We start from the raw sequence: 27833 nt of genomic DNA, 5'->3' as shown, positions 1-27833 counted from the left end.
TGGAAAACAATTAATGTTAAAACTGGAAATACTAGTTTGTTATCGGCATGTATGTATATGCATGCAAGTCCTGCCAGCGAGTTTGCATATTTATAGAATGGCTATTATGGATCCCACTTAACATGATAATAGACTTTGAGACCTGGCAGTTAAAGCCCATGTAGCTGATATTATGCATTGCTAAATAAATAAAAAAATTTATTGTCAGTGATAGGAACATATAACATGAGAATAAAACACACAGTGTGGGTTCATCAGGCATCCTACTTAGTTTTGTACTGCTCACTGACTTCCCGTGTGTAATAAATAGGGCAGCTCGTGAGATATTCATGAGATAACACTATGTTTATTCAGTTCACAAATCATGCTAACAAAAATGATAGCACAAAAGCATAGTGTAATTAGACTGCTTAAGGTAAAACCTGAACAATAACACATGAGCTGTGGAAATTTTGCAATGGTTGTCAAAACTGACTTCTCAACAAATTAATTAAGGCAGTCTACCCATACATTGAGGCTGCTTGGCTTAGCCCCTTGGGATGAGCAAAATATTCACCTTTCACCGACCAGGATGCACTAATAGAAGTCATGTGGTTAGTTATTTAAGTGTTGTAGTTGTAAGACATGGAAATTATGTCAACAGGTTAAATAACATTTTGTTTTAATAGAAATCATAAATTTTAGGTTTTTTTTAATCTTATTGTAATTGAGACTGAGCTCTTATATTAATAATATAATTATTTTGCATTTCAGAAATGTTGTTAGCTTTTATTTAGTAAGGAAATATTATACATGTAGACTTTTATGTTATCATTACAGCTGGAGAATTTATTCATGGTTTTTTCCTTAGGTTTTTCCTCAAAATTTAATTCAAATGTGTATATAAATGTACTTTGAATGTATTTGGACATATAAATAATACTCTAAATTTGAATCTCCTAAAGGAGCAGTGTCTTGATTGAAATGGTTGTTAACAAATACAATTTTAAACGTAGTTAATATTCACGCTTTTATTTTCCTGGAACGAATTAGGGAGGGCATTACCTCGATGGATAGGTGTATGCCTACAGGCTGGTCTGTTGTACTGTTTATAACCATCTGCTCCATAAAATATCTGAATATTTGTTTGGTAATAACGTGTGTGAGGAGTGTCTGGAGACAGTTGCTCGGCTGTGCAGGTACACGTCTCTGGGCAGCCGCGCCAACACGGAACCCAACCCAGCGCTGCTGTACACGGCCGGCGACGGCAGTGTGAAGCACTATCCCGCGTACCTGCTGGAGGATGGCTCGTTGGAGCGAGACGGCCGGATCTAGCGGGTGGGTACTCTCAGACCTCTGCGGTTCTGCTGGCTTCTGTCTGCACCGAACACAGTAGTACTAGGTCTGTGCCAATATTCCAGTTGTCAACCTCTTTTACCAACACTTACAAGTAACAAACATTTATTTGCGTATGACTGTATTTCATATAGCACTCCTCATGTGTTTGTCGTGTACCAATGAACACCGTTGAACAGGTTAAGTCATTTTTATTATATTTTTACCCTTTTTTGATTTTTTAATGGGATTTATTAATCAAAAAACTGAACTTAAAACATGCAGCAAGTTGTCAAAGTTTTTTCTTTCCACTTCTGTCTCACTAAACAGTAACAGAAAAATCATGGGAACGATCCTTAATATGGCAGTATTGTCATTTCAAACTGGAAAACAAAATATTATTTGTATTAATTTCATCATGTGCAACAGAAGTGGTAAAAAAAAAACATCAAGAACCATGGACTACACCACAATAAAACACTGACACTCCATTGCGATTGACATTAAAAAAAAAAGTAAATGTCATAGTTTCAGTGGCGTATGAGTCTATAATTACAATCGATCTAATGCCATGCAACGCAGAGGCAGCATTCTTGTTGCTGCTTAAAAAATATATAAAAAACTTTAAAAAATGTTTTTGGATTCCAAATGAAATTAGCAGAGATCGTGTTTATAATATTGTTGCAGTAAAGTACAGTTTACCTGGCTGCCATCAACAATGAAATTGCGTGAATAACTAGGGTTTAAATATGTAAATATGAGCTCATTTAATCAATATTTTGCGAGTACAGGATTTGAAAAAGATTCACATTTTTCATTAAATGAATTGCATTAGGTTTCATGGTATTTTATGGTTCGTGAAAATTTTCTGTATCAATATGTTGAGAGGCAGGTTCTGGAAAATAGAGAAAATAAAAACTGAAATTAAAAGTTGGTTGGTTAGCTTAGTTTAAGTAAGGTTAGCTGCATAATGAAAAACACAATTTTTTTTTATTTCTTTATTTAAATATTTTAACAAACATTTTACAAATTATTAGTGTAGTTGACATAGTCTTAACTAACCTTTAATAACATTTGTCTAGTTTCCAGAAGCCACTACACTGTACATTTACTTTTTCTTTTCCTATGAATTTGTTACATGATGTGAAAAAGAAATTTTAGTGGGATTCTAATTCTCATTTTTACTATTTGAATTCAATATTCGTATTCAAGAATAATTTGGTATTAATATTCAGTTCGAACTAAAAAACTGATATTTGCACAGGCCTAAGTAACTGCTGAGGTCACTTCTTTCTAATGGTGCTTGCTGTATGTGAAAATACATGTGTTTTATGTTCTTATTTTTATGACGAGAGTGCCCCTCAAAGTAACAATGTTCTATTTGCACTGTTTTGAAGAAACTATGCCAGTGAGTTAAGGCACTATTTCAAGTAGAATGCTTTTGTAAATTAAGAATATCACTTTTTTTCATTTACATGGATGTTTTTATTTACATGAACACACTTTGGCCTACGGCTCTTGTGTAACATTAAACATAATGCAATGAATTAATAATGTGACGAATAAGAAAACTGTACTTACTCTTGTGTTAGTAGATATTACAGTAAAACCCTATTAAGATGTTTTTCAAGGTACTTGATGGGAAAAACTTACTAACAGGAAAAACTTCTTAAAGGGATATAGTACAGTTCAGTTGCTGTATAAAAAAATCACTCAAATGACATACTTTGGTTATTCGCTATTTGTTCCGCTTTCTCTTTTAAAATCGGGCCTTTTTTGGGGATAATTACCACAAATATTTGTTTAGAAAAGGCCTTTTTAATTTTTATTATGGACTTAATTACTTATTACAAATTATTAATTACCTGTTAAGTTACCTCTAAAACCACACATTGGAGACCCTCAGAGGCCCTAGCACAACCTGTACGATGTGTGCCTCTTCAATTTTATTTTTTATTGATAGTAGACACCTGTAGGAAGGCCCTTATGTTTTAGCTCTTATCATTACCAATAGCCAAAGTGGGTGGGAAAAAAACAATGTTTGTTATAGATATAATGAAAACCACTCATTGGAGGCCCTCAGACTCTGAGGAGACACATGTAGGAATATCTATCAGGTCTATCAGCATCATAGCACATTTTGATTTAAAAAAAAATAAAAACTGGGACAGAAATGGTCTTAGTCGCACTGAATCGAAAAGGCTGCTGTTGTCCCAAGCTCTCAGTGTGATGAAGCACCTGGGCGGCCAAATAGATTCATGAATAGAGCTAACTTCAGCTTAGTAAGCATTCTCGGTACCGGTGTTAACCTCTGCAGTTATTTTTTGCAGTATTCTTTAATTTTGCTTCAAGAGTATTACAAAATTTATAAATATTTTCAGTAAACTATACCAGGTGGTAAATATTTTATTGATGGGGTAACTGCTGTTTTTTTTTTTTACAGCAGTGAAGCGCCATAAATATCACGGTCACAGTTGACTGAAATCAATTCCATGTTAGAATGATTATAAACAAAATATATTGAAAATTGCTGAGGAAGCACACGCTAAAATTCTCGCCTTTCAAATAAACTTTTTATTACAATAACATCATCACTCAAGAACAATTTCTTTTCCTCCAATAACATATTCGATTTTTGCGAAAATGTTTTTTTCAACCCAAGGCACGAGTTTTCAATTCCTGAGCTTTTTTTTAATCATTTTAGGATTTTTTTCAGCAGGTGCAGATGATCAATACTGCAAACCTTCGGAAATCTTTGCAACATCTTCTCACAGAAAAACAAAATCACAAAGAACAATCCACATGCAAGATGTCCGTTGTATTTTTTAGCAGCAGCAGGTCAACCAACCTTGGAGCTTGAATTAACCTTGCACTATGCAGCATTGCCATGCAGCATTATCAAGTTTTGAATAAGCCTCGTGCCTTGATTTTTCAACAGGTGTTTTATGAAAAATTTTGCACGATTTACGGGTAAATATGGTACCTATAAGTCGGATCAAAAACGGAAATCATAGCAAGACAAGAAAATGTTCATCATGTCCACCTTATAAAAATTTTTACTACAGTGCTCAACAAACAATAAAACTGTGATTAGTTCCTCAAATTGCTGTACCAGTTGTGTTTCGTGTCATGCAAGCAGATCAATGAATGGCTAGTCATTTGTTGTGTATTTGTCAGATGTTATGTCTTGAATGAGGGAAATGGCATACATATGGAACAGCCTCACAAAGGATACGGATGCACGCAGATGATTGTAAGAAAAATATATCGTAATGGCATGCGGCAAAGTTTTTGACGGTCTTGTTTGTTATTGTTTTGAAACAGTTGTTTAAAATTTTAATTATAAATATATTTTAAGAATGTAAAGATAAACTTTATTACATTATTTTATTCCTTGAATGATGAACGTTACATGTGGGAAGCATCTAAATGATTTGAATGGGAAAAATTAACATAGGGATTAGTGCTGTGCCGATACTGTTTTGTACCGATACCGATACGAACCGATATCCCCTGTCGATACACCCGATATGCCTATACCGATACATACTTGAGAAAGCACATACTGTATAATGTTTTTAAGATATTTATTGAGAATACAATAACAAACACACACAAAATCTTCCAGTTTGCTTTCACATCGAAGAGAAAATGACTTAGCCAGTTCAAGAAACACAGTTTTTAGGAAGCAATAGGGAAGGTAATTAATGTTTAGAGAAGTTTTAATTTTAAAACAAAAGTATTAAACTTGTTTACTACAACGTTTATTTTTGTACACAAAGCACCTCTCAGATGCCACACTACCAAGCAAATATAGTTTTTAGGAAGCAGCACTATAAATATTTTGAATTTTTGTTCAAAAAAACTAACTTTCGCAACTTTTGAGGGCTCATGGAGCTCCTTCTGTTTGTGCACAGAGCACCAGCTGTACTAAACAGTCTCTCTGATGCCACACTACCACAAGGTATTGACAAATATTTCTGAGCAAGTTTTTTGAGTGATTGGTGAGGAGATGTTTTCCAGTACAGAAGTGGGCTTGTATTAATGGCACAGAGTGGTTCCTCAAGGTACCTAGTAAGTTCTTGTGTAGGCGATAAAGATGTACTAGCTCCAACACTACTACTACTACTGGAAATTAGATTTGTGTACAAATAATGTATGGAGTGACAAGTGTCACTGGAACTTGTAGCCGTATTGTCAAGGGCAGGTGAATGAAGTTCTGGGGTCTGTAACAAACTCAGCTGTTGTTCAAGAATGGACTTGGCATAAGTTACATCTTCCTCACTGGAAAAAACAAATTGTTTGAAGTGTGGATCAAGCAGAGTACTTAAACTATAATGAAAATTTTTTTCCATGTCTGCGTAGTGAGTATTTAGGTTGCGAACCGTGTCAGTGTAGGCAGACTTCAACTTATTTCCACGTTTGTTCGCTGAAATAGAGTGCCTGAAATTCCTTACCACACGCCGAACTTTGCTACACACATCAGAGACATTTTTATGGTTCAGTAACGACTCCTTGATGACAAGTTGTAAAGTATGAGCAGCACACCCAACACTTGGAATTTGTAATAATTCGCAAGCCCGAACCATGTTAGCAGCATTATCTCTTACAATAAGATGCACCTCACCCTTTATACCCCAATCATCTAGATACTGTGTGATAAAATCGCATATATTCTGCCCAGTGTGGTTAATATAACTGAACGGCACAACTTCCACACACACACTGATCTTCTTAAAATCAGGAGAAATGAAATGACATGTCAGTGACAGAAAATCATCATTTGCCAGAGATGACCACATGTCAGTTGTACAGCTGATATGGTCTGCAGCCTCCAAAATGTCTTTTACTTTCCGGGAAACCACAACATACAGTTCAGGAATTACGCTGCGAGAAAAGGTTGTCCTGTGTGGTATTTTGTACCTCGGCTCGAGGTATCTCATCAGATTATTGAAACCTGAAATAAAAAATATAGGGATTTTAAACACATCACATATTATTATGTAACTTAAGTCTATAAACAGCAACATGAAAAGTATAGCCTACATTAGGCCTAACTTAACACATCATCCCTGCAAGTTAAGCAAAGAGTTACAAAGTTTAAATGTGTTAGGCCTAAGTTAAAATGTTTCTTGCCTTCTGACTCCACAATACTAAAAGGCAAAAAGTCTGTGCAAATCATATTTACAATCAGTGATGTTATTTCTGTCGCCCTTTTGTGAGTAGGAGGATAAGGTATGTTCCTCTTAAACATTTCCGAAATATCTTCTTGTTTACTGGTGTCTTTTCGACGTAATATATCTTCTGTGTGCACAATTTTGACTGATGATGCCATTGTAGGCCTACATTCAAACGATGTTGCGGCAGTTTCAACAAACGATGTTGCGGCAGTTTCAACAAACGATGTTGCAGCAGTTTCAGGCCATGACGGCGATGCAGACGCCTGCGGAACATCTAACTTTAGTAATTTATTATTTACAGATGGATGAGATCTTTCCATGTGACGCTTCAAATTAGTAGTAGTGTAAGATCGCGTGTCCTTTCCACCACGAGAGACAAGGCAGTGACAAATATTGCACAAAGCCTTTTGGTCATTGCTTTTACTAGCAGAAAAGAAACTCCATACGTCACTCTTGCGATTCATTTCTGTAATATTATATTTTGTTGAAGAAAACAGCACCATGTAAAATACAAATAAACGGGAAAGAAAATAATGCCTTATGACGAAATCACGGAAATAGTAAACAAACAAAGGTATCACTAACAATCGTGACGTAGTATCGATCTCGCTTCGAGACAATCGCAAAAGTCACTCTCACATGCGAAATGACGACTGCGCAGCCATCGATCGTTGTTATTACTTACGTGTGTCGTGCAATATCGCTGAACAAGTGATGGTTTAAAGTGTAGACCTAGGATAGAAAATACTTGGCGGCGCTTTATGTTAAAAAGACGTGGTTTTCTGTGAATAAAATGAATTGCTTTAAATCCTGTGCGTTTTTATATGGACAGCCGATTTATGAAAAGTTTTCTATCACATTTTTGTGATAGAAAATTTTGTGACTGTATCGGCGCCTTGTATCGGCAAAAACCGGATGATTCCGATACGTTAATATCGGCCGATATTTAGTATCGGTTATCGGTATCGGCTCAGCACTAATAGGGATATATGGACATGATTAAGGGAATAATTATTTAAACATTATACAGTCAAACCTCTCTGAAACGACCCATCACGGTTCCCAGGAATAGGGTCGTAATAGAGGGGGGGTCGTAATAGATGTTTTCAGAAATTTTCATTTGACTTCAAACCCCGCCCCCTCCCAAACGGCTACTCGCTAAGAAACCAGCCGTATAATGGCAGGATGCTGTCACTCACAATGCTAGATGGCTTTGCTTTAAACCCACTTCAACCTTTATGACAAGTCTGTCGCCCTACAGGCCACCTCTAAAGAAAATATGTCAAAAGACAGTTTATTTTTACTGGTTAGTTTACATGTACGTTTTCTGCATGCCGTAGTTAAATACACTAGAACCCCGATGTCACGAACCCCGGATTTAACTAAGCAGTGATTTTTGGAATACATTCTCGGGAACCGTCAAAAAATTGGGCATTTTGGCCAAAATGGGAAAATCAGAAAAAAAAAATGAAAAAAAAAATGAAAGATATTTAAAATCTGTTAATTTTAACACACAGCGGATTTTTGTGCCTGCTTTAATACTTCCAATAATGTTCATGTAAGAATAACAAAAAAATTATTGGGACATATCCTTTAAAAATATGGCAGCGGTAGGTTCTGCAACGCGAGTGGGCGCACACTAAGCTCGCCCGGCTGGCTGGTGGCAGCGGCTTCATGACGCATAAGCTCACCCCTCCCTCTCCTCGGTAACATTCTTCAAGGCTAGCTCATCCCTCCCAGACACACAAACCATCTAGTGTCCTCCCTTATAATACCCCAACTTCGCTTCCTTTGAAAAACCTTCAGTAGAAAATGCTCATTTCACCCTCCCTTCTCCCGTAAAATTGGGCTATTATGAATTGGGTACTAAAGCGGTGAGGGAGAGGTAAGATTGTTGTAAATATTTTCGGACCCCTCCCTCCCCATCAAACATGCCCAAAAAAAAGTATGTCAATATATGTCACTTTTCACACCAAGTTCGAGTTCAGTCATCTCTGGCAAGGAATTTACAAGCTTTCAAACTTAAATATAAATTTATTTTAATAGCAAGAGTCCTATGAAAAGGAATATACCGAATAAAATAAAGCTGCTGTCACCAAACAAAGCATAAAACGGCCCAATGTGTGGTCGCTTCGTTATTGCTCGCACAAGATGCGAGACGTGGAATGTTAGAAGAAAGATAAATGTGGGGGAGACAGACGGCAGCCAGTTTGTTTCCTGCGTGAGGAATAAGTGGCGTAGCCTTTTTTTTATGCTGGGTGAAGCGACCTTTTTCTATCAACCCACGGGAAAAGATAATTGCTTGAGCTGTCAAAATAAACATCGCTGCGGCAGTTAAAACAAGTCGAGGCGGGCGTGCATCCAGTCGGTCGCTGTGTATATCTACTCGGGAAACATAACATCTCAATTCATAACAAGATTCCTTATAACCTACACATATTGCCGGATGTTTTCAGCCTGATCCATGCAAGTTCTTTAGCCACGTTTTGAATGAAAACAACTGGCGGGCCAGTGTTCCTGTTTTGCGGACACAAAGCTTTTATCAGTTTGCTGACTGTTTTAATATATTTTTACTCTCGTTAAAAAGAAGCAGATAACGTGATTGTAAACAAGTACAAGCAGCATCCGAGATCGGCCGCAGCGCACGGTATGGGGAGAGGGTGAGCAAGGGCGAGCGAGCGGCCGACTTCCATGTTCACACGCTGCGTCCGGAGGGTTTTTCCTGCATTGTATTAATAGTAGTTAATATTTAATGGTATTTTATTTATTAAGTCATAATACACAAAAACGGGAAAAAAGAAAAAAAACCTGCATAAGTCATCAACAATAGTTCACAAATTCAAGCCAGAAAATATACCAAATCGGACTTCATAAACTAAGCAAACATTGTCAACCGATAGTAATCAAAATCAAGATAAATCCAGCAGGTAGCTTTGCCATAACTGCGTACCACACTAGACACTCGCAAAAAGCTAAACGTAAACACATTGCCACAAAAACCTTTATCTGCTCCCTGCCGGCAAAGGGATGTGGAATGGGGGTTGTCAAGCGCTGACAGCGGTCAACAGGAAGTGGTATCTATTTTTAGATATGCGCTGCCTACGGTAGTACAGCACTCGGCAAGAGAAACGCAGTAACATGCTACTCACCACAAGAAACTTATTTTCTGTCCGATTTTCTTCGGATTTTCGGCAATTTTTTAACGGTTCCTCGAAATCAGGTTGTAATAGAGAGGTGGTCGCAATAAATGGGGTCGCAACATAAAGGTTTTACTGTAAATGGGAAAACTTATTACATATGCAGGAATGTCGTAAGCGAGTTTTACTGTAGTTTTTTTTATTACGTATTTACTTGAGCCCTTCAAACATGATACAATGATTTATATTACACATAAATATCACTGACACCTTTATGTGTTCTACCATGTTTATATCATTCAGTCCGGGAAGTCAGCAGCCACCAGCACTTCTGGTAAGAAAAGCCAGAATCTTAAGGGAAGTTCACCTGGTGGTTACTTGGCAAGTCTTGTAGTTAGTGATTTAAGTGTTTTAGTTGGCAGACATGCATTTTGTTTATAAAAAACATAATATTTGTACTTCTTTAATCTTATTTCATTATAATATATTGAAACGGAACTTCTATATTAATAAAAGAATGATTTTGTAACTCATAAATGTTGTTCGTGCCTACTTTGTTATAAAAAAATAGGCTCAAGGCCTATTATGTAAACAATTAGGCCTGTGAAAATATTTTAAATTTATTTTGACATAATTAATGCTCTAAACTGATCTTAATGGGAGCAGTGTCTTGATTGAAATGGTTCAGTGGTTGGGAAAACATTTGTTTTGATTAACATGTACTGTTATGGAAAAATGTATTTGGTTAGTTCTCTGTTTTCGTGGAACAAATTAGGGCGCTACTTCGAGGGACATGTGTATGTTGTATTCATCTGGTTTAGAATTGTCTTGAAGCAGCTCCTTATATTTATACACTCTTGAGCAGGTAACACATGTATTTTTTATATAGAACTTGAATAAGGATTGCTGCTTTATGATTGTTTTTAATTAATGATGAAATAGTTTTTTTTATAATATTGTTTTACTGTTTATAAAAACATTTGACTCAGTAAAACTATGGCAGAAATTATATAATTAATTGACTGGAATTTACAGTAATATTCGTTCCCATTTGAATTCTTTTAGGTGTAATAATGCATTCATTTTTGAGAATAACTATAAGTGTATGTAATAAAATTTACAATTGTCTCTAACAGTCTCAGATAATCTATTAATGTGTGGTGTCTCTAGAAAGGCGAATTTTTAGATAAAACCATTACATAGTTACTGTCTGGTAATTTTTTTTTTGTATTGTAAGTACAAAGCTTTGGTGAAATGCTCAAGGCTCTGTTTCACATTTCAAATTGGTTGTTTCATTTTTTGATTACTTAGGTTTTTAGGGCCAGGGTTGCTTCTCTGGAAACCTGGAACTGTCAAGTAATTTGGGATAAAGTAGTTAAATGTCTATTATAAACCTCAAGATAAAGATAAAGGATCTGGCTAGAGTAATAATGAGATCATGAGTAAAAACTTATAAGTTATCTATGAAAATTAAATATTTACATAATAAAAAAAAAATTGAGCAATGATTAGGGAAGGGAATTTTTCGCGGTCGCGAATTATTCGCGAATTCTGAGGCAAAATGCGAAATATAGCATAGTCACGAAAAGTAGCAAAACTTGCACATTATTGTTAGTAAAACAGTTTTAAACATACACTTAATTACAAACCGTGGTATTTGATGGCAAATGCAACAGGGTAATAAAATCACAATGCGAACGGTGTGGAAAAACGGGATTATCTACTGTGGAACCTCACTACTACGAGACCTTCAAAGTTACGACAGTTTTGTAATGCACCGTCAGTTTTGACTACGTAAATCATACTGGTAATTAGGACTGCTTCTTTGTCGGTTCTCTCGTAAGTACGATGATTTGAATGGCATCTCCAACGAAAGAAAAAAAATTGGTTGTCTGTAAAGTCGGTTTACAGACGATAGTTTAAGGTGACAACGTCATAACAAAACATTAATGAAATGATTGCATTGTTTTATGAATAAAATTGAATCATTTTTATTGAAATATCACTACTTTGTATGGATACAAAGAAGGAGTGAAATGAAATCTACAATTTAATTGATTAATTTACTTTTATTTGCACTCATTAATTCAAATATGTTTGTTACTTTAACGAAGAGATTATTTTAACTATAACTTTTATACATGTTTGCTATTTAACTTCTTCCAATCTGTGTTACTATTCTGTTAAGGATAGGACGATGATAGGAAAAGTAGGAAACGAATGAGAGTGTTTCAAGAATGATGTGAAGGAAAATGGCTTACCCAACACCAAGATGCAGTCAAAAATAATATATTTGTGCCACAGACTCTGCAGCAATGCTAGGAGGAATGGGTTAGCAAAGAGCAATGGAAATGTTACATTGAAATGCATGAAAACAGAAGTACGCCATGGACTCGGTCGCAATGCTAGGAGGTTCAGGTTAGTAAAGAGCAGTATAAAATGAGCGTAATGGGACACAGCGAAACGAGACAATGTGTGTAACGGGACACTTTTTGGCGCGTGCAGTCGGCGTTCATCAATTTATTAGACGTTTTCACGTCAAAAAAATTTAACGTAGTAAACACAGCCAGCAAGAGGAGCGATTTGGGGGGGGGGGGGGGGGGGGTTGCACGTGGTGCGTCGCTACTCTCCCTCCTGGTTCTGTGGTCGCTACGTTGCGTCGCACAGTGCGGCCAAAAGTCGAAAAATTAAGGGAACGATCTGAAATTTTGTATTAGGGGGGGGGGGGGGGGGGGGGGGGGGTTCGTGTTACTGATTATGAATCCATTATCAGAATTAAAACATTTAAATGGCAGAATATAATATGACGATACAAAAAAAATATTAAAATTTAACATTGTAATATACATATTAAGAGTTTTCAACCATAATATAATATGCATAAATAGACTACATAAGATACACTGCTATTCTACCTTTACACAATATTTTCTATCTAAAAAAAGGCTTTGAAAAAAATTAAATTATAGAAAAAATTTTCATTGTCATCGTAATATACACATTAAGAGTTTTCAACTGTAATATAATATGCATAAATAGACTTCATAAGATACACTGAAATTCTACCTTTACATAATATATTTTCCATGTAAAAAAAATAAGGCTGTGAAAAAAAATTTAATTACAATAAAAAGTTTTCATTTTCATCGTAAGAGTCGTAAGCTTCTACATCAGTACCTGACTCATCGGCCGAGCTACTTTCCACAAATTTTTGTTCATCTTCTTCAACATTTACAAATGGAGGTGATAGTAAATTAATAGTTTCTGTTGACAAAGATTTGAGTGGTTTAACAGGCAACTTTCGACAACTGGAAAAAATCTTTTAAAAAACATCCGCCATTGTTTTTTGACGATAATTTTTTCTTGCAAAATGTAAGCCATAAATTCCAAAAAATTTTTGCAGGCCGCCTGCGCATCTTCGGACATTTGACCGATAGGCAACACTGAATGTTGTATTATTTCTGGGCCATGAATTAAAATTTTATGAACTAAAGTAGGCATCTAATACCAATCAAATGATTTTACGATTGTTTTAACTAATTCCACGGAATACTTCCGAAAATTGTCCACATTAATATCATGACCACATGAAATGGCTTGCAATATAATATAAAACCGATGTATAATATCTTGATCAATTCCCGTTATTTGTGAGATTTTTTATATTTTTCAAAGAAACGTCGAGCAGTGTTACAATCGTTTGAAGTTCCACTGCCGGCTTCCGGCTTGTCAACATTCAAGCCCATTTCGGTTTTAAAAGCTGCTTGTAAAATTTTTTTCCTTCTTTCAACCGATTCTTTTTCTTCTTTTGAACGAGCCTGCCATTTTAGTATTTCCAATTTGTAAGACAAATGTAATAAAAATTCAAAGCACCGAATCCAACAATGTAAAGATGATAGACCAAATTTTAAGTGATCTGTAACAATTTCCTGGTTTAACATTTTATCTATATCGTTAAAACTCTTAGATGTACAATTGCATAGATAACAACACATTGCAGATTTTGTATCTGACAATGAATTGCATACTTTAGTATCTATCTTTGTCAAAGTCAAAATATATTTAACACAAACCTTTTCTCCGTTAATAGTAGTTTCGAATGGATTTAAAGTTTTTATTTGCTGTTCTACATAATCAGTTGTTTTTTTTGTTTAATCCACTGATTCTTTTGCACATTCAATTTTAATGGGTCGATAAAATCTTGGTGATAATGGTCTTGGATTTTTCCAGACTACAGTAGTTTCCTTTGTCAAAGTGTCTACATGTACAAGTTGCAATGGGACATAAGACATAAAAAAAACACTTTCATCACTACTACTTTTTTCATTGAGCTTTTGCTTATATTCACTGTGCCCTGAAATACCATCGCAGCCCCACTTACCAATTAGAATTAAATTTTCGAGTTTTTTCTCTGATAAAGATTGTATAACTTCTAGAGATGTACGAACCTGCAAATTTTTAAGTTGAGTCGAGTCGAATTTTACAATAATTAGTTCGAGTCGATTCGAGTCGAGTTTGTAGATCATAAATTCAAGTCGAGTCGATTCGAGTCTGAATTTTTATTTGAATCTTTGACACTTAAGTCGAGCTTGAATATTTGCACTTTACTGCTTAGAGTCCTTAGATGGTTGTCTTGTTATATCATGGCCCACTTAAGGATTGGTTTACTAACCACCCATTAAAATAGCAAACTACTAGTGAACTACTTGAAGTTAAAAAAGCCTTCCTTCAGATTTAACTTAGAATTTGTTCAGCAATATATTCCTAGTGTGTATAAAGTAATACTTAGCTACTGAAAAATCATTATTTAACATGTCAATTCATCAACTTCATGTTTGATATATATAATTAACCATTCATCATTCATCTTACCCCAAAAAAGTTTCTATCGCATAGGCTCTATTACACATAAATCACTTGTATTCAATATCATACACTGGGAAATTTGGAGATATGTATCTGAAATGTTTAATTCATTTTGTTTTTCTAGAACATAATAGATCCTGCAACCCCAGAAATGAGTCGAATACCATTCTGATGAAACAAGCCGCATTCATTTAATCAAGTTCTTAGTTAAAGAAAGCATTAAAATACTTCTAGACCTTGCATTTGAAATGGAAAATAGTAAAAAATTGTGAGTAGCACTGTAACCACAAATATCAACTTCGCACACTTGTGTTTATAATTTCCAAATACGAATTAAGTTATGAAATGCCAAAATTATGCTATATATTACATCCAAAACTTCTTGAAAGCTAAAATAAGTCCACTACATTATTTCATAGCATAAACACTCGCAGAATGATATAACTGTTTATTAAATCATCTTAAAAACACGTCAAATGTGAACAAATGTATGGGCTAAATGCTGTAGTGATCTAACACTAGAATATTTAAAATGTTGAAATGTGCAATAGAACTCTCTCTATGTGATCATTATGATAAATTATCATTATTTACAAGTAGCGCAAGTCCAATTCCTCACTAAATTGAAGTTTTATTAACCAACTTGGTTTTTCAAACCTTGTCCACCATCTTGATATAGGAAGCCTTGAGGCTTGGATCAGTGGCCTTATTCCTGACAGCTTCCTTTACTTGAAATTTAGGATGCCTTCATTAAAGAGGTTTAAGGTTGGTTCTTGTAGTGTAGTTACAGCTACTTTTCATTTCAAGGAGCCTAAAAGAAAAAAAGATTCTCTGCATATAGCCGTTAGAAGTTTAAAAAAAAAACTGAAATAGTTGTGTTTCTTGTTAAAGGGTTTTCTTTAAATAATATCTCAGTAGAGCTGAAGTGTTTTTCTTCATTATTTTCACCCAATGAACCACCACCTAAGACGTACTCAGGAATTGTCGTATGCTCATCGGACGCAGCCAAGATCAGAGACAGAGGTGTACATTTTACTTTGTTACTGGCTCAGGGTTGTCTGGAGCATGTCTAGAGAACTGTGTCCAATCATCAGAAAGGTAAAGATAATCCTTTAGGGTAGAGGTAATAGTGGTCTCCAAACCACTTGAGTGCAGACTCTGTGCTCATAAAATTGAGTCAAGCTTGGGAGTTGGGATGAAACCCATGACCCTTGTCACATGAGCGCGATATGTTAGCGGTTACGCCCAATAAGGAAGGACCCTTCAATCATTAAATTAAAGCTGGTAGGCTGCTGAAAGTCTACCTAATGAGATGAGTAGGTGAAATTCTCCTGCCTGTAAAGGATTTGAATACCACTACACTAGAACCAAGTACAGTGGTTAAACTCTCGTACGATACCTGGGTTCCAATATCCGTATGGACATTCTGATTTCAGTTTTCCATCATTTTCCTTATTTTTTCCAGGGAAATTCTGGGTTCGTTCCTTATTGTAGGTGGTACCCGGTTCTTTTCCAAATCTCCCTGAATTGTGTGTTACCATCTCTAAGAGGTCCGCCTGTCAGAGGTGTATTTGTGTTAGTGCAGCTAAGTGTGATGCTCGCTGGTGCTTTTAGCACAGTATTGCTTCTAAGCGCAAGGCTCTGTACTGGTGCGCAGTCTTCTCGTTGTCCATAGGACAAGTGTGATACTTGAGTGGTGACCATAACATATGGTGAAGAAATGAAGATAAAGGTGTAATGCATGTCCCGGGAGTGCTTCAAAACATCTTTACCAGGTTATTGTGAAACATGTTTTGTACCCATTTTTACCCTCCTAAAGATAAAGTGTACAAACTATGGGAACAGTACTACTCATCTACCTCAGCATATTCGTAATGATTTTAGTAAAGGACTCCACTGGTTAATTTGAGCAGTTTTCAAATTGCATCTTTTTTCTGGCAGTAAGCCCAAATCAAAAAAAAAATTTTAAATCTATGTATTCTTCTATTAATGACAATTTGTGTGTGTGTGTATTTAGTGTTTCTGCATTTGTGCATATGTCCTCTGCTCATAATAAGGGCTATCATGTGACTAAGATTTGAGTGATTGTTGCTGTGATGTTTTGGTCCTGCCTCCTTCCATGTGTATATTAATAGTGATGTGTTCCCGCAGGTACGCAGGGAAGATGGTGTCGGCAGTGCAGGCCATGGAGGAGATCCTGGTGGTGGCCTTGGGACCGCATGGCAGGGCGGTCCTGATGCGCGAGCCAACAGGCTCCTTCACCATGACGAGGACTGGACTGGAGATACTGCGTGCCTGCTACTCCACCCCTTGCCCTGTGTCCTGCGTGCTGTTGAGCTCAGCCCAGAAGCTGTACCAGCAGTGTGGTGACGGGGTGAAGGGCTTCGTGATCCAAGTGTCTGCCTTGCTACGGCGGTGCTCCAACAGCACCCGTCCGAACCACGTCGCCAGACAGCTCATGTTTCTTCACCAGAGTTTGCACGGGCTTTGCGTTCGTACCGGTCAACATTCGTCCGCAGGTCGACTGGATCCAGACATCTTGCAGGAAGTGCTGGTCACGTTCTTGACGTGTCGTTTTCCAAACCTTGTGGCTCGTTCTTTGGCAGGCCTGCTTTCTGAATGGATCCCAACCTTGCCAGGCTTAAAACTCGCTGTTTGTAAATTTGATCTCCTGTGCCTTCATCAGTGCTCGGGCTGTGTGGCCGACTCCCGAGTGCGGCAGGGCTTCTGCATCACGCGAGGAGCCGACAACTTCCTGGGACCGGGATTGTACGACATCAGGATGCTGTTGCTCGATGACGCTCACGCTGATGACGGCAGGTTCGACAGCCTGGACGTGCAGTGTGAGGTGAATGTGCTGGTTGGAGAGCTGAAGTCTCGCAAGGAACCCAACACGACAGATGTATCCGGGACGCTTCTCATCACTCGTGCCATGTTGCCTGATCATGCCATGTTTGTGTTGAGGCAGCACCGAGTGTCCATCGTTCAAGGTGTTCTCAAAGAAGAAATGGACTTTGTCTACTCATCGCTCGTGAAGAATGGAGAGAACATGTTACATGTTCGATTGGAGTTGCTGGGCTCGAAAGAGTGCACGTGGCTAGGTCTTCCAGGTGTTTCACAACTCCTGCTGAGTGCACCCACTGTCAGTCTCGGGCGGGAGTACGCCAGAGTCAGTTGTGACGCCCTGAAGGTCGTCTCCCAGCTGGAAGAGTGCAGCGTCCTCGCAGCCAGCGGCCAGTTTGAAACTTCACTGTTGGCCCACCTGCGTGACAGGTTCAAGCTGCAGCCATTACAGCTGGCCACGGGGAGCATTGCCGGCCGCTCGAAGCTGGTGGAGTGGCACCAGAAACTGAACAGGGCGTCTCTCTCCTCGGAGCAGAATGCTGGCGAGCTGTCCGAAGTGTGCGAGGCCATCGCGGGAGCGTTTGACGGCGTGGACGCAGACGTGGTCGAGGCTGTGGGCCACGCGTTACTGGCAGTCGTGCAGAAGTTACCGCCCACTGATGGTGCTAGTGGCAGGGAACCAGTGGCACTGAGACTGGCTGTACTCCAGCATGCCCTGGCGACTACTCAAGCTCTTCTCAAGGTCGATGCTGTCGTGCCAGTTCGCACCGATGGTAAACAGAACATGTGAGAGCTGACAGAACGTTGTTCGCTGTCAATAGATTTCTCTTAATTATAACTCAACTTTCATATGTTCCTTTTCTGTTAATGAAATTCTAAACATTCTGACATTGCTACTGAAAAACTTGTTTCAAAAATAGCTATATCACTGAACTTTTATGTTTAATTTACACTTCTTCTTTAAGAATATCACTTTGAAAGTTAAAGCTTCAGATTATTAGAAATTTCCTTTTCCATTTTAGCGCATCATCATAAAAATAATTAAAATTAATTTATATTTAATAGTTAAACTTTCATACTTTATTGTTAGGCCTGTTCGAATCAAATACAAATATCAAATTATTCTTGAATAAGACTATCAAATTCGAATGCTAAGGAAAGAATGAGAATTATAATCCCACTAAAAAAAGGTTTCCACATCATGTAACAACTTTTGGAAAATCAACAAATAATACTAAAGTGAAAGATATTTAAGTTAAGTCAGCTACAATAATTACATGCAAAATTATGTTAAAATATTCTAATTATAAAATAATTTCTATTCTAATTATGCAGCTAACATAACTTAACCTAACCTTACTTTACCCAACCAACCAAACAACCAACCAACCGACCAACCAACTCCAACCTTTAATTTCAATTCTCATTCGCCGTATTTTCCACAACTTTAGAATTTGATCCAGAAAATTTTTGCTAACTGCAAAATTCCATGCAGTCTATTTTATTAAAAATGTGAATCTTTTTGTGAAATGCTTTATTCTCAAATTAGTGATTGAATGAGATCATATTTACATATTTAAGCCCTAGTTATTCACGAGTTTTCATTGTTAACTGTAGCCGGGTATATTGTATTTTGTTCAGCAATATTATATCATCTTGAATCTTAAACCATTATTTACGTTTATGTTATATAGTTTTGAGTCACGTCTGTTTCGTCATAGATGTATGCAGCAAGTAAGCTGCTACTGTTTCACATGGTGTTAGTTTGACTGTGACTATCGATTTATATGCCGTTGAAACTGACAATTAATTCTTTTAATGACTATCCAATGGAGTGTCAGTTTTTTGTAGTGTTATAGCCCATTCATGTTTTTTTTTTCTTTTTTTTTTCTTCCCCACTTCTGGTGCATGTGACAAAAAGAATACAAATAATATTTAGTTTTAAGTTTGAATTGACAAATATGCCATGATTTGAATTGTTTTTGCGATTTTTTCCGTTGCTGTTTAGCACGTCTTTATTGAGAAAAAACTTTGAATACTTGTTGCATGTTTAAAACGTTGCTTATTGTTCATGTTTTTGGTTATGAAGTCCCATTAAACATCAAAAAGGGTATTTATATTGTACAAATGACTTAATCTCAGCAGTGTACGTTGGTATATGACAAACTCACAAGGTTTGCTATGTCAAATATTTGTTATTTCGAAGTGTTAGTGTTCGAGGTTAAATTGAATACAAATAGTTTATTATTCGTATTCAATAATTCAAATATTCGCACAGGCCTACCTATTTATTATACTATTTGTTTGGAGAAAATATATGCCAGCAAATTTTGTACCATATATTATTGTTATTTACCTTTTAAAATACAAATTTTTATTTTAAAATCTTTGGAATTTATCTGTACAGTTACAAATGTTAAAAACTTAATAGATTTTATTGCTAAATGTTAACATAAATTTACATTTTTAGGGAGAAAATATGTCTAATGTTTCAGATTTAATTCAATTTAAGACGTCACTCGTATGTAAGTGAGTTATATTTGTAAACCAGGCAGCCTTCTACTGTCCTATGTAAAGTTCTTGAACATAATTGAGACATTTTCTGTTTTTAGTATTTAAAATTATAAAAGCCAGTTTTCGGTTAGGTGAGTGCCATTACTCGTATAGGTATTACTTACAAGACATGTGAATTCAATTTTTTCTTTGTTGAATGACTGATGGATGAACACTGTTTAGCAAAAAAAAAAAAAATCTGCTGTTGCAAGTACTTTACTAGAAGGAAAAGGTGTTGAGAATAATCTTATCTCCTTTATTGGAAAACTACTCAAGCTGAATAATTAACACCAGCCATTATTTTTATTCATGCAATAATGCCTATTGAGGTGCATCTTTTTGTTACATCTTTAAGAATTTACAATTTTCTATTTTCGCTTATTCATCAAGTACATTTATCAAAACAATTTGTCAATTAAAAAAAATGAAAGTGTGGATTACTGCCTGTATACTGTACATGTATTTTAGTTGCATTCCAAAGAGTTGGTTGTGCTTTCAAGATATGAATATTTTTCTTAAACAATTATTGGTTGTGAATGTCACGGGTACGAAAGTAAACATCTTCACAAGATTGCAGTATTGTTGAACCTCTTATCTGCTCTACCAGTTTCACACTTGATATATTGTAGAGCTGTGATAATTATACTCATCTGGTACGTTTTGGTACCCCCTATTAGTTGGCAGTTTTTGAATGTTTCCTCGTCGGTTATAATATTGGGCAAATGCTTCATGATTGTTTTAGACAGTACAACAAAGAGGCATTCGTTGTGAAAGACAAATTTTATTGTAGTATGAATGCTTAAATAGCCAATATGAATGTTCTGTTAGCTTCAGTTTTACAATAAAACAAAGAACAAAAAGAAATTGTGTTGTTTTAGTTTATATATTGTTGTTGTGTTGTTCAAGCATTGCCTACAGTATTAAACAAGGCCAATACATCCATGAGCTTGATGTTTGTTTAAATGTGAAGGACATCACACACCTCTCATGCAGTGAGAAGACGCCTATCCGTCTAAGATGATTTGTTGCCAACAGCATGAAGGGTAGTAAGCAAATCAGAATCTTGTTCATTATCTGAAGTAATGAAACAATTGCTCCACCGGCTAAGAACGGCCATGCACCACCACCCACCGAACCAAGAAAAAGCTCTCAATCTGTCAGTTGTTCCGGTGTCCGGGCCTGGTGGGGTCAGACCAAGCCGCAAGCTCCACTCCTGATGGCGCTCTTCCGTCAATTCCTTTAGGTTTCAGCTTTCAACCATGCTTCCCTTGAAACCCCAAAGGCTGCTCGCTGAGAGATAAAAGGAACTTCAACTAATCATTAGCTGGCTTCGTTTGTGGATTAAAGAGTTATTTTATCTAGACTGTAAAGGTTTAGTTAGGTAATGTTACCTCATTCAACATCCAAACAATGTTTTTATGTTCTGTAAATAATTATGTACAAAAAAATTTAAAAGTAATTAACTATAAAGCATTAAATTTATTAAAGTATGGAGCTCTATATAATGTAATTAAAGATTGGTAAATTATACCAACCATATGCTATTATGACATAGAAGTTAATTAACTTTGTAACTTGAACTAGACAAATATTTGCCAAGTTTTTAAAACTCTTTTGTACGTAATTATGAAACTGTATAAAAAATGTAATCGCTATTCCTGCCTCAGGATACAAACGAATGCTTGTTAGCAGTCTCAGCTGTTGACAGCAGTAAAAGAAATTGGGCCACTGTGTACAGCTCATAAACACACATCTCTAGCCATTGCACAAAGTGCTAGTGTCTCTGAGTTCAGGAATGCTCTTAGAGGCCAGTTCTAAGCTTTGTGACGATGCGAAGGCTCTGTGTGAATCACATGGGCAGCAGTCGAGAGGCTGAAGAGCATGTGCATTGAAGCAGTGGTTAGTTAAATAGTTAAGTAACGGGGGTGGAGCCAAACTGATGGGAAGGAGGTATCATAAAAGCTAGTGTCTACATTCTGGAAAGTCAGGGAAGTTGAAATTGGTCAGGGAAATGGTTCTACAGATTTGTGTGGACAACTTGTATTAGTATTATGTACTAATTATGTTCTTTTATGACCTGGCAGTCAATAGTTTCCTCTTATTACATTCCTCACATTTCCATTTCATTTCCATTTGTTTGTCTGTTTGTTTGTCTGTTTGTTTGTTTGTTTGTTTGTTTGTCCTGGACTGGTGAAACCAGGACTCCAAGGGGCAAATGACCCTCTATAATCTGCTGCTGTGGTCAGAGTTGCTCAAATCATATGTAACAGTATTTATAAGTATACCTATATGTGCAACACATATTAATTTTATCAGCACATATGAATAAAAAGAAGTCATGTTTTAAGTAAGTTTTGAGCTAGCCTTACTGCTTCACATCCCATGTTGGATTGTTGTCTTTTCATTTTCAGTTTTCATGTCATCATTATCAGGATCACTTTATTTGGATGTTCTACTAATAAATCATTAATATTTGTGTTCTGTAGCACAGCAATGACCAGATATTTTTTTGACTTATCTGAGGGGGAGAGACACATGTGAATTAATATTAAATGCTGTATAACAATTTTTTTATGTTGTATTATTTTGTTGAGTTACCAAGTAATGCAATTTATGGCATGTGATGAAGAAACAAAAAATTATCATTTTAAATAAACTAACAAGAATAACCATGAAAAAATACATAATCTAAAATCAAAAATATATTTTCAATAGTTCTTTGAGAATACCACGGCTTCATAACAGTTTATCCTGACAGTTTATTCTACGTGTGCAAACAAAATATGCTAATAAACAACAGTTCTGCTGATGATTCTTTGTTGAAAGACTGCTTATGCGGGCCGTTTGAAACTATTTTGTAGTGATATGGTTGTTTTCATGTAAATGCACAACTTACAAATTTCTGTAATTTTACATGAATATTTTTGTTCCATTGACAAAAAAAAATTACAATGTATCCCAGCAATTTGCCTGTAATTTTGGTTGTCAGTATACCAAGATGAATAGAATCACGATGTCCGGACTGCACTTGGAACCAGAGTACTCCAGAATGCACTGCACCATCTCGCTCCAATCCTGTTCCAGTACCACTTGTAAACAGATGCACTTGTCAATCTCAGCTTGAGCTATATTTTACAGTCTGTTGCGAAAATCACATCCCAAGTACACGATGCTGCTGTATCAAATTTGTCCCCATATGTATGCTGGCTACCTATTGTTTGCAAATATTCAGGAAAATATTCATAATTAAAATTTTGTCATGACTAATTGTGTCATGGTCACTCGTTAAACTTTCATTTTCTGGGTTACCTACTGAGTAACACCTACCAAATTGCTTCTATAATTTTTTTTTTTTATCTGTGATAAGTGAAAAATGAAAAATTCAACATTGTGGGTGAAGCCAAACTTTTTAAGTTATCCTATGTGTTATGACTTATTATGTTTGCTAGTTTTTACTTTTACTTAAAACACTTGTTTAACAAGGTTTTTATTGTTTCTTCCGCTCCTGTGTGTGGTGTGTGTCCATGTTGAAACAAAAAGGTTCCAATATGATGTTTTTGCCATCATACTATGGCTGCCTAGTATTATCAAAGTAGTAAAGTATGTACACCCGCCCCTCAAAGTATTGTGTTTGATTTACACAGTTTTAAAGTAACGATGCCAATAAATTATGGCAAAATTTGAAGTAGATCTATTTCCTTTTAAGTGAATTTTATTCCTGTGTGTGCACAATTGCAGCACCACTTGCGTACCATTAAATACAATAAAACAAATTAATAATGTGACAAATTAACAAACAATATATTTTTTTTTTAAACTTTTATTTGTAACTATTTGCTTCTTTCATTGCGTATTTATCTCCGACAGCCCGATTGTTCAGCCAGCATTTATATTTTGCCATCCCGCATGTCAGCAGCAGCTCTGGAGAGAAAAGAGCTTTCAAGGCTAGTTTACCTCGCGCCTGTTAGGCTGCGCTAGTGTAAATCATGACACACACATTTAGTAACAATTATGTTAACAGATTAAACAATCTTTCTAATAATAGAAAACATTTAGTATATGATTTCTTTTTTAATTTTTTAAATATATCTCCCATATTAATAGCATTATGATTTTGTTACTCAGAAATGTTGAGCCCCTTAGGAATGTTATACCCAAGCCATATTACATAAACAATGGGGTCTGTGGAATTTTTGGATTTAATGTTAGGTTTTTTAATCTGAAGATGTTACTCAACATTTATTTAAATGTACTTAAAATGAATTTTAAACATACATTAGTATTATAAATTGATTTTAATGGGAGTAGTGTGTTGATAAAATGTTAGTCAGCAAGCATACTTAACTGATTGGAAAACAAATTATTTTGATTAACATATGTTTTTATGGAAAAAAACTTATTTTATTAGCGCTGTTTCAATTAGAGCTCTGTTTTCCTGAAATTAATTAGAGCGTTACTTCGAGGGGCGGTTGTACTTAAAATGATTCATTCAAATAATGTGAGTTTTCCATCGTTTGGGAATTCACTAGCAACACAATTTGTGATAAAAGTAATTTGCTAACATCACTTTGAAATATGTCATTAAAAAGCATCTGATCATTTGTGTTACTGCATTGTACATTATGTATGATATTGATTATTAAATTATTCTCTCTATATCGTTTGTACATTTTACTGTAGAGAAAGTCTTGTGCATGGTTCCTGCAGACGGGTACAATCTGGAAACTGGAAGAACTCAGGGAATTGAAAAGGTGTCTTCAAAGCCTGGAGAACAGGACAAATTAAAAAAATAAATAAATAAAATTGATACTAGTGCTTTTTTAGTGTCTTAAAACCAGTCTGAATTTTTTCACAAATTCATGTGTAGTTGAAATCCAACTGTTGTCATAAATAAATGCAAGAACGACAACCAGTGGAGCAACTGCGCATTGATTTAATGATTTTAAGCACAATCAAATGTCGATAGTCATTCACTGCTCACAATCAAATGTATTGTTTTACAGTTTGATATGGTTTTATATTACAGACTGGCGGCATTGGCTGCATAGCATTGATGGAAATGACGGCAGTGCAAACTGTATTCGGAAATGATTTTATGGTCATTTTGACATGTTACGTGTGGTCAAAACATGTTTCAATGAGTATTTTTATTGTACTCTATACATGTGTATGTGTGTGTGTGTATATATGTATATATATACTATGTATATATATATATATAAAGAGAGAGAGAGAGAGAGAGAGAGAAAGAGAGCCATGGGAACCCCGCGTGGGTATTTTTCTGAAGCAGATCCTCCAGCTTGCATTTCTTGTATCATGAGCTGCCATGTTTAATGTTCAGCTTGTTGGAAGACTAAAAAACTGGCTCTAGTCTTAAGAAAATACAGAAGCTAGTATTCCTGTCCCGAGCAAGTTTGTGTGACATTTAAACAACAGACTTATGTTCGGGAGGGCTTGGGTTCGAACCCCGGTCTTGCCATCTGGGTCCTGGTACTCCGTGGTCTCCCATAGTTTAGTGGTGTACATCTGTCTCTGATGACATTGCTTATAAGAAGTAAAGTAAAAAAAAAAATTTAGATTGCTTATATTTGTGTTGCTCGGCTATATGTTGCTGCGTAAGTAATAATTGTGTAATAATTGAATGCATGGATGAAAAATGTGAACTGGCATTTCACAGTTTTAACCCTTGTCTATTTGATCAATGTGTATTTTAGGTGGCTCTGACAATCTTAAGATAGAGTGAAACTGTAAATGTATTACAAAAACTGTATGTCTAAGTTTGTGCAAATAGTTCACATTTCATTTAATCCAAACTTTCAGTTTTGATAGTAAATTCTGTTTTCGGATGTTGAAATTTAAAGACTTTACTGGATTTTTAAAAGTTTTTATGAGCTTTTTTTTTTGCCCGACTGTAATTTATTTATGGATTTGCCCTTGTGTGGAAAGATTTTTGTTCATATGTATACAGATATATCTTTATAGCATATCTGTAGCTATGTCTGAACATAAGCCATTTTATTTGATAAAAACTAAAATTAATTCAGTCAACTCTTTAAGTATTTGGCTTTGTGGCTTAACTGCGGCATCTATGAAGCCATGGATTAAAGCTTAATTTATTCTCAAGAAATTTCAAAAAAAGTGTGAGTTCCAAACTGAAATTAAAGTTTATGCGAAGCTGTAGTGGTAACAAAAAGTTCTGAAAGAAGTTTCCAGAAAGGAAAAAAAAATTGGTTGTCTGTTAAGTCGGTTTACGGACGATAGTTTAACGTGACAATGTCATAACAAAACATTGATGAAATGATTGCATACTTTTATGAATAAAATTGAATCATTTTTATTGAATTATCACTATTTTGTATGGATATAAAGAAGGAGTGAAATTAAATCTACAATTTAATTGATAAATTTACTTTTATTTGCACTCATTAATTCAAATATGTTTATTACTTTAACGAAGATATTATTTTAACTATAACTTTTATACATGTTTGCTATTTAACTTCTTCCAATCTGTGTTATTCTGTTAAGGATAGAATGATGATAGGAAAAGTAGGAAATGAATGGAAGTGTTTCAAGTTTAATGTGCCTCGAAAAATTCAAATCGATGGTTGTTCCAATCGAGTGGAAGAGAGATAGATGCGGCGCAAGCGTACAATGAGCGTAACGGGACACAGCGTAATGGGACAATGTGCATAACAGGACAATGAGTCATCCTTTTTCATGCGTGCAGCCGGCGTTCATCGATTTATTAGACGTCACGTCAAAATTAATACATGCAATGAAAATCGGTTGAACAAATATTGTTCCCATCAAATGGTGATTAAATATTTGAAAATGCAGTTATTAACATCAATTGCTGTGGTTAGAAAATCACATTGATAACACTACTGGTGCTGCCGCCCGCCTAGGAAGCAAGTCTGTGTTCGACAACGGAGAAGACTTGCTGTCAGCAGTCTCTCACTGGCTTATCTGACTCTCTCCGTTCAGTACGCAAGGCTGTTCTGATTGCTCAGCGTATATTGCCACATCAAGGTTTTGGTCACAGTTTGGTATTTACAATTTATTTTTACACATTAGGCTTGTATCTTCTTTTAGGGTACGATTTTTATTCCCAAGGGTCTAACTACTCAACAAAATATTATTCAACTTTACTATGAGAAACAATGGAAAATGTATTCCGTTTCTCCATTTTGCTAAAACTTAACTGGCACTCATGTTATGCTTGTTTTTTTTTCCAGCAAAATACAAGAAGATTAATTAAAACATAGTATTGGACATATGCCAATACTAGTTTATACTGTATGTAGTAGAAAAAATCAGAAGAATGGACAAAATACACAAACACACAGAAAACCAAGCTGAAATCAGCAGATGCTAAATGCACAGACAGCACAGAGAATTCTGTGGAAAGAATCAGAACATACTTATTTCTTCCACGGAATACCCTGTTTGTCTATGCATTTTTCATTTCACATTGGCTGATTTTCGATTTGTTTTTTGTGTGTTCGTGTTTTCATCATTAGTTTGTCCGTTCTTCAGGTTTTCTCTGAGACAGTATAAACTAGCAATGGCGTATGTCCAAGATAATGTTTTAAATCAATGTTTCCTATTGTAAGAATCATTTAAAGAAAGAAGTTTAATTATGTTCCTATTTATAATCATTCTGTTGGGAAAAATTGCAACTAAAAATTACATCATAAATTTAATAATGTTATCTTTTCTAGCAACAATTTCTTGAAAAAGAACTTTGCACTAGCCGCTTGCGTAATGTTCATCACAAAGCTATATCAGGAATTTCAAGTCAATTGCAGCTAACTTTTTGGGCATAATTTTTAAAGTAATTAAATTGTAAGGTTTGCATGTCACTCAATGCAATGAGAAACGAATGTAAATAAATGCAACTGAACTCATTAGTTGAGTACTGACAGTGTGGCTCTAA

General features: G+C 35.7%; 2 protein-coding genes across 2 annotated transcripts in view; both read left to right on the top strand.

Annotated features, from left to right (window-relative positions):
• LOC134531160 (FAD synthase-like) overlaps positions 1-1317 on the top strand; it is a 51246-nt gene extending 49929 nt beyond the window's left edge. Inside the window, exon 4 of the mRNA XM_063366781.1 lies at positions 1057-1317. Coding sequence (XP_063222851.1) covers positions 1057-1314 — 258 coding nt within the window. The 3' untranslated portion in view covers positions 1315-1317. The remainder of the gene's footprint in view (positions 1-1056) is intronic.
• LOC134531159 (uncharacterized) lies at positions 1228-24552 on the top strand. The gene is made up of 2 exons (XM_063366780.1): positions 1228-1317; positions 16649-24552. Exons 1-2 carry the CDS (start codon positions 1283-1285, stop codon positions 18129-18131), a joined length of 1518 nt encoding a protein of 505 aa, XP_063222850.1. The 5' UTR covers positions 1228-1282; the 3' UTR covers positions 18132-24552.
• The last annotated feature ends 3281 nt before the right edge of the window (positions 24553-27833 follow it).

The sequence above is a fragment of the Bacillus rossius genome, chromosome 3 (genome assembly GCF_032445375.1).
Source record: "Bacillus rossius redtenbacheri isolate Brsri chromosome 3, Brsri_v3, whole genome shotgun sequence".
Classification (NCBI taxonomy): Eukaryota; Metazoa; Arthropoda; class Insecta; order Phasmatodea; family Bacillidae; genus Bacillus; species Bacillus rossius.
Note: the sequence above shows the minus strand (reverse complement) of the source record. Positions and strands in the feature narration are given on the sequence as shown.

Excerpts from the sequence above, each read along its gene's own strand:
- LOC134531159 (XM_063366780.1), top strand. The coding sequence starts at position 1,283 with ATGGCTCGTTGGAGCGAGACGGCCGGATCTAGCGG. Across the intron at positions 1,318-16,648 it reads GAGACGGCCGGATCTAGCGG|GTACGCAGGGAAGATGGTGT; the intron begins GTGGGTACTCTC and ends GTGTTCCCGCAG.